The 6,991-nt window shown below is 40.9% G+C and overlaps 1 protein-coding gene across 3 annotated transcripts in view; it reads left to right on the top strand.

Annotated features, from left to right (window-relative positions):
* Positions 1-1,207: 1,207 nt before the first annotated feature.
* The window catches only part of LOC130692497 (neuronal acetylcholine receptor subunit alpha-7-like), a 42,808-nt gene continuing 37,024 nt past the window's right edge, over positions 1,208-6,991 (top strand). For all 3 annotated transcript variants that reach the window (XM_057515611.1, XM_059497433.1, XM_059497432.1), the window contains exons 1-2: positions 1,208-1,644; positions 6,591-6,831. In XM_057515611.1, the coding sequence (XP_057371594.1) occupies positions 6,759-6,831 (73 nt within the window). In that variant the 5' untranslated portion in view covers positions 1,208-1,644; positions 6,591-6,758. The remainder of the gene's footprint in view (positions 1,645-6,590; positions 6,832-6,991) is intronic.

The raw sequence follows: 6,991 nt of genomic DNA, 5'->3' as shown, positions 1-6,991 counted from the left end.
GGCAGCAGCCCAACAACAGCTAGGTCACCAGCATGAATGCTTACGGTAAATCTTAAGGGGTTGTATTCAACTCGGGTATGATAATAATTCGCAGAAACACAAGGATTCAGTGGTACTGCGAAATCCAGAGCCTCAAAGAAACGACGGCTATACGCACACGAACAATCAATACTACTCACCGTTTATTAGGCACGTACGAGAAATGTTGTTCGTTGCTCGTTTATGACGTAATCCATTAAGGCAACAGCCTATTTTTTATTCGAAGAATCGAGATGAATTTCGTGTGTGTAATTTGAAAGAAAGAGATCAATAACTCGATCAAAGTGAAGTTACAAATGTGGTGCATTGTGTGCCTGTGCTAGATCTAGCGATTCATCTTTACATTCTATTCTTGCTTTCTGTGCGATCGCATGCAGAAAAGGCTTCTTCTCATTGTCCAATCTTTTGTGGCCGTCTTGAATAAACATGTCACACTATTTTGTATTTCTTGATAAGTTCGTAGCTCGTATGCAAGAATTCCGTCACACATAAACAACAATGAAATGTAGTAAATTCCCTCTTTCCCATCTGTTTGGCTGTTCGTAAATATTTCCCGCTTTTTCTCCAAATGTTGATCGCTGTATACTAAGGCAAATGAAAAATAATGAAATCTTTAATAAGGATAAAATCATGAAATTCAAAGTGTCTCGTTGTCTTCAACAAGAAACGGGTGTGTCGGATAATGGGAGTGACACATGCGCAACACTCGACAAGAGAGCAAACGAAACCCTTACGGAGCCTCTTAACTGAATACTGGTCAACATAGAAGGTGGATAAGCTAAGGATCGGCACAACATCACGGCGGCTGAAAGCAGAAGGCGACCGCAAAATGTGCAGGCGCTGCCGTCGCCTCGTCAACCACCAACGTCGGCCGTTCTTGCTACTACGGCAGGCACATGATGATGGTGGTCGATGCTTCTGCTTCTATACCCGCCACTGATGAAGGAAGGGCGAAGGGATAAAGGAAGGAAGGAAGGAAGGAAGGAGAGGTATAAAGGAGATCCTGGTAAAACGGGTGGGAGAGGAACTCGGGTGCGGCATCGATTCGTCCCGTGTGTGCGTGCGTGTAGATACACGCGGGCTCCTCCTCTTTCCACCCGCCACATCCTACCGTCATCATCCCACTGCCACCCAACTCTCATCTGACACACACAACTCGACGGGAAAAAGGAGGAGGAGGATCTGTCCGTCAGCTGCTGCCTGCTAGACGGGCTTGGTGGTGCTACAGTTTTCTCTATAGCAGCAGCAGATCGAGAACCGAACCCGGCCAGTTCTCTCCGCTCCTCTGCGGATAGCGAACGGTCCCGGATAAAGAAACCACAACACCCGGCCGGTGTGGGATCTTTCGTTTTCTAGCATTCAAACGAACAGTTTTCGATTGAAAAAAAAAAAATTAATATAATAATTCGTTTCAATTATTTTTTATCAACTGTTCGCCGCAAGTTAACGACCTCAACGTTAATAACTACAAAGTGTGAACAGTTAAAACAAAAAAAAAAAACATAGTGCTACTGGTGTGTGTTGTTAACTATTAGATTGAAAATCATCCATCATCCATCCAGGGATCACTGCTTCACTATTGTTCCAGGATCATCAAAAACTCCGGTGGAGCTTTTTTTTTTTTTCTCCTATTTTAAAAAGAAAAGATAGTTTCAACTGCCACCGCTTGCTTTGACAGAGCTCAAGAGAGCGAGACTTGATTTTTTTTTTCTTTCATATCTTCTAGTTAAAGAAAAGAGAAAAGAAGAGGATCGTTTGTCTGTGTTAGACGTCAAGACGGCTGTATTAATTTCGACGGAGCGACGCGCTTCAAAGTCATAACTCAATCTCGAGTTTTCATTTTGCATTGGTGGCCGTTTTCTAAACGTCAAATCACGTTTGTCTTTTTCTCACCTTGCCGCATATGTTTAATTACCGCCTCTTTCATCATCTCGAAAAGTCCCTTCAGAATTTTGTTGGTTGTTCCGAAGGAAACAATATTTTTCGTTTCAACTGCGATCGTTTTTGGCTTTTACTCTTGCCGATGATCGCTGGATGGTCTCAGAATCCTTCGCGTCAGCTGGTCGTTTTCACATGTAGGGAATGCAGTTCCCAAAGGTGCTTTTGTTTTGATGATTTTTCTTGTTTCACGCTATTTTTCTCACTTGCAGTCGAGTCGAGTGTTATTCCATTTGCTTTGGCTGCTTGCTAGCGGACAAACAACTTCAGAGGACTCCCAAATTGCTTCAGAAATACTAGGGCAGCAACTATTAAAAACAATAGGCGAGAATAAAAGTTAACATTCCTAGAAAGAAAAGTAAGAATAACGTCTCACCTCCCCTCCCCCCATCATGCACTGACTTGCAGCTGATTGGAAGAAAAATAATAGCGTTGGACTCCCCACCGTATAAAGTTCACCCGTCTTTTAAATGTGTGTGAGTGTGTGTTGTGTGTGTGTGTGTGTGTGCGTGTGTCTGAGTGTGTTTGGACATCAGCAACAGCAGGCGCATGAATCGATGATGGCCAGCCGTGCAACATCTCGCACCTGGCGTCGCTGTCGGCAGTAGAAAACAAAATTCACGTCCTTATTTTCTACGTGATCCTGAACAAGCATTTGGCTTTTTACTCCCCTTTTTTTTTAAGGAATATTTATATAAGTATTCGCGCACTCTAAAGCGCTTTGAGTCCGTGTTGTAATAACCTCCTAGGAAGACCCTTCGTCCCGCTGTCTTTTTCGGACACAGAGCAGCCGGTACTGCTCTACCGCGAAAAACGGTTTTCCAATTACATCAACAACAGTCCGACATCTCGGACGGAAAGTGAACACCTAAAAAAAAAAGGGGACAAAAAAAAAAGAAAAGGAAAACAAACGAGCAATCACATACAGCCGTTGGGAATTTGGCCGTTTTCACTTCAGTTTTCAAAACGAAAAAGAAAATGGAACGCTTGTTTTTTTCTCATGCTGACATTCTCGGGGCTAGGCGAAAGAGCAAAATTCTAAATTTAGTGTAAACGTAGTGACGTTCGGGTATTTGACATCTCTGACCTTTTCGTAAAGCCCGAGACACCCCATGCAGCAGAGCCTAGTATTACGTTTCGCCGAATTGACCCAGTTCGTCTGGAAGAAAAGAAACAGTTGGAACGTTCTAGGGTTTAGAAGTAGGAAAGACTCGATGGTGGCAAGTGCACGGTAGAGACAGTTTGAAATAAAAAAGAAAATAAGCAAATTCTGCGAGTTCCTGTCGGAACATTGACAACCGAACCGAAAAGGTGAGATCAATACGTCCTGTAACATTCTATATCTTATCTCCCTCCCCCCCCCCCCCCCCCCCCCATTTTTTAAAACTTCTTCTTTCGATTGATTGGCGTCTGCCGTACCCTACGGATATATTGGATAACAGATAAAGAAAAAGAAAAAAAAACTTTTTGGCTAGATAAATCACAGGCTCGACTCATATCCTGTCTTTTCCTATATATTTATGAAGTATAAAAAAGATCGGGAGACTAGATATACATCTAAAGAGTACCGTGAGACCGCGACTGGCTTAAGGTTGCGCGTGAATCAACAGTTTTCTTTTTCCACGTTCGAGTCCTGTAGTTTAACACGACCGTCTGTTGTTGAAGGGATATAGACGACAAAGAGCCCCCCCCCCAAAAAAAAAAGTAGAGTTCCAGACACACATTATCTATGGTACGTATACGATTCACAATCAATTAGATCAAAACGCGAACAAGACGCTCTTTCAAAGGCTATATATGTAATGCCGATATTAGAGTAGACACTCATGCCCCTCATTTTTATAAACGATGGACACAATGAACCGTTACTATCGGGCAAACCTTTCCACAGTTTCCTTTATCACGAAGGCCCTTCGCTTTTATTTAAAGCCATAGAGATGTAACCGAGTGATAGTTTGCAAGTGGGAAGGAGGGTCCCCTCGTTTCTCGGTATAACTAACTCTCTATATATATATATATATAACGCCCACAGAGACGGGACCTATTCACAAAGGGCGTCGGACCATCGATTCCCGAAAGCGAGTAACAAACGCACCCCCTTATATATCCACCTACGACTTGTTATACTCAATTGAACCGCTATGCCATAACACAGCCCCTCGCTTGACGCTATATTATTCGCTGAGTTGATTAGCCTCTTGTTGCCCTGGAAAAAGAATTTTCCTCAATATTGCGTACGTATAGTTGTAAATGTGTGTGTGTGTTTTTATTAAAGATTGTTTGGCTACACTATTTAGGACATTGTATGATGCTTGATCCTTAAGATCACGTAACTAGGTTTCACGTTTCTGAACAGCTACCGAAAATAATCCGCAACAAACAAGTTCTTTTTTGAAGCATGAATGCATTTTTGTTTTCATAATTTTTTTTTATCGTGTTATCGATGTTTCTTTGCCTACTATTGAAGACAACACTTTATTGACGAATGTAAACACGATTAAAGACGCCCGATACGAGTTTTCGGGATTGGCACTGCCGTATCGATCCGGACGCTGTTATACATGCAAAGAATTGTTTTGTTTTCATTCTTTTTTCCGTCTCGACTATTACGCTGCTTTCTGTAGAAATGCAAGCGTACAGAATTTGACAGCATACTTTTCCTTTTCGCGTGTACGCTCCATCCAATTACTTTGAATTCCTTCCATTCGCTCTTCCAGAAATCACATTTTCGCATACTTTGCAACGTCACGAAAAGAAAAGTGCTGCAATCAAGGAGACGGGGACAAGAATTATATAAAAATTGTGCACCTTCATTGTACCTAAAAATGTCCAAATATTGACACAGAGCTGACGGCGTTTTTAGGCTAGACGTTGGTGATGTGGCCCACTCATTTTGTTTGGCCACGCGACGTAAATGTCCAATTATTTGATCAGACACATGCCACTGGGCACGCGAGAAAGAAAGAATAAGGTTAAACAAATACAAATTAACGAGGAAAGTAGTGTCGTAACACAACTAAAAAAAAAAAAAAAAGAAAAAACCTCAAGCCAAACCGCTAACTGCGTGATCCAACTGGGAGAGGTTTATCGATTGATTCCGTGGCGTCTTTTCTGCCGGATCTTACCCCGGTTGCACGTCAGTTCCGCTTCACTAGTATTTGTGGGAAAAGTGAAGAAGAAAATTGTCTAAAAAATAAAAAAATAAAAAAAAAACAGTTGACGAAAGCGCAAAAAAACTTTTTTTTCTTTTTCAGTTGGCATAATAAACGTGGGGCTGGCATTTAAATGTACTTTATAGAAGACGCAACTATGTCTGTGTATTTTTTTAAGTATAGCCGTGCGCGTTACATAAATGCAAGGGTGACACCTTTGAATAATTCATGCCGAAAACGCGCTAGCCGTAAATCCAGCCAGCGCTTCTGGCTGTGAAAAAAAAAGAAAAAATATATAAACAAATAAATAAATAAATGCGTAAAAAAAAAAAAAGAAGAATCTTTAGTTATTAATAATAGATGCGTGTAGACTACTGTGCAAAATTCACGAATTGAATTTTTGAAAAAAGTAGAAGCCAAATGATCTTTGATTTTTGACTTTTCACGTGTTTTGGTCTCAATGCATAGACGCTATCGACGTCTTTTGTGTGCTTCCTTTCGCTTGAATTTCCTGTTAACGACAAGTTTTTCTTCGCCTTTTTGTTTGTTCTTACACTTCCGTCGAGACGTATTTACTTTGCGCTCTTCGGTTGTGTGCGTGTACCTTTTCCCGTTGCACGCAGAACACAAAAAAAAAATGGGAGGGGGAGGAGGACGAAGAGAATGCGAGATTTAATTATCGACCTGATGTTATTTGCAGTAGGACTAAAAGATTTGGTTAAAAAACCGTTGCGGCTGTGACGTCGGTGGCAGGAAAAGACACTCAATTACTTATGGCAGTAGGGAGAGTTACTCCCGCTTTTAGATTTTTATAGACCTACCATTAGCTTTCCTTGCGCATTTTTTTTTTTTCTTTAACCTTTCTTTTTTTTAAAACTTAACAAATCGTGTGACGTCATTTCCCCCATTTTGCCTGGTAAAAGGCTACGTGCTCTGTAATCAAGTAAATTAAGAACAGGTAACCAAAATGAAAGAAGAACTGATATGAGAAAAACGAAATCAACAGCGTGTAAAAGGAAAAGAAAGGATGCAATGTTGGAACATTTTATTCGATATAGACGCGTATGTCTCGTCGATCAATAGTCTGAAGCCATTCGTGAAAGAGAAAAAAAAAATTCCTTTCCATTTCTTCCCTTTCTTTTTCTATTTTGCGGATGAAGGCACAGTAGGATTATTGTGCTCTAAATAATATTCTGGAGAATTTACAAGAAAGAAACGAGTGCTCTGTGTCTCTGTCTCAATGTAACGGAAACGGTGGGTATTTGGTTACCCCAGAGGAAGATACCATCCATAGGGTAGAAACGCTAAAGTGGAAGAGGAAAATTGGCTGAGTTTTATACAGACACTTCTTGTGCGCGGACTAGCACTTTTGCCTTTTAAAAAATGTATCAATAAATAAACCAGATGAAGTGATTATTTCAACCGTTTATATAAATGCGTTCTCCCTGTTTTTTGTTGCAGGCTGAAAAAGGAAAGACGAAATTCTTCCTTTTTTTTCAAATAAAAATAAAACGGAGAAAAGCTTCTAAACGTCACATCTCGGTCAGGACGTCGAGGAACAGCGACGTCAGCAAGAGGAAGCCAAAAAGAAACAAAAAGGAAGAAGCATTAGCACGGTAGCCTGTGAAAATGGAGCAGCTCGCATCGCTTATGTGCAAAGCGCTTTACCTCTTCGTCGTCGTCTTGGCTACTTTACCGCACCGTAAGTCACAACAAATAAAAACTACTCGTTTATCTAAATAATATGTACATTGCCTGACTGTCCTTCTTGTTTTTGAGTCTTATTCAATCATATAACAACCACCAAAAGTGTTTATTTTTGTTTCACGTATTGGCGTACATGAACGATAGCCTTTCATTGG

This window comes from Daphnia carinata, chromosome 1 (genome assembly GCF_022539665.2).
Source record: "Daphnia carinata strain CSIRO-1 chromosome 1, CSIRO_AGI_Dcar_HiC_V3, whole genome shotgun sequence".
NCBI classification, from domain to species: Eukaryota; Metazoa; Arthropoda; class Branchiopoda; order Diplostraca; family Daphniidae; genus Daphnia; species Daphnia carinata.
This window is presented reverse-complemented; position numbering and strand designations above follow the sequence as displayed.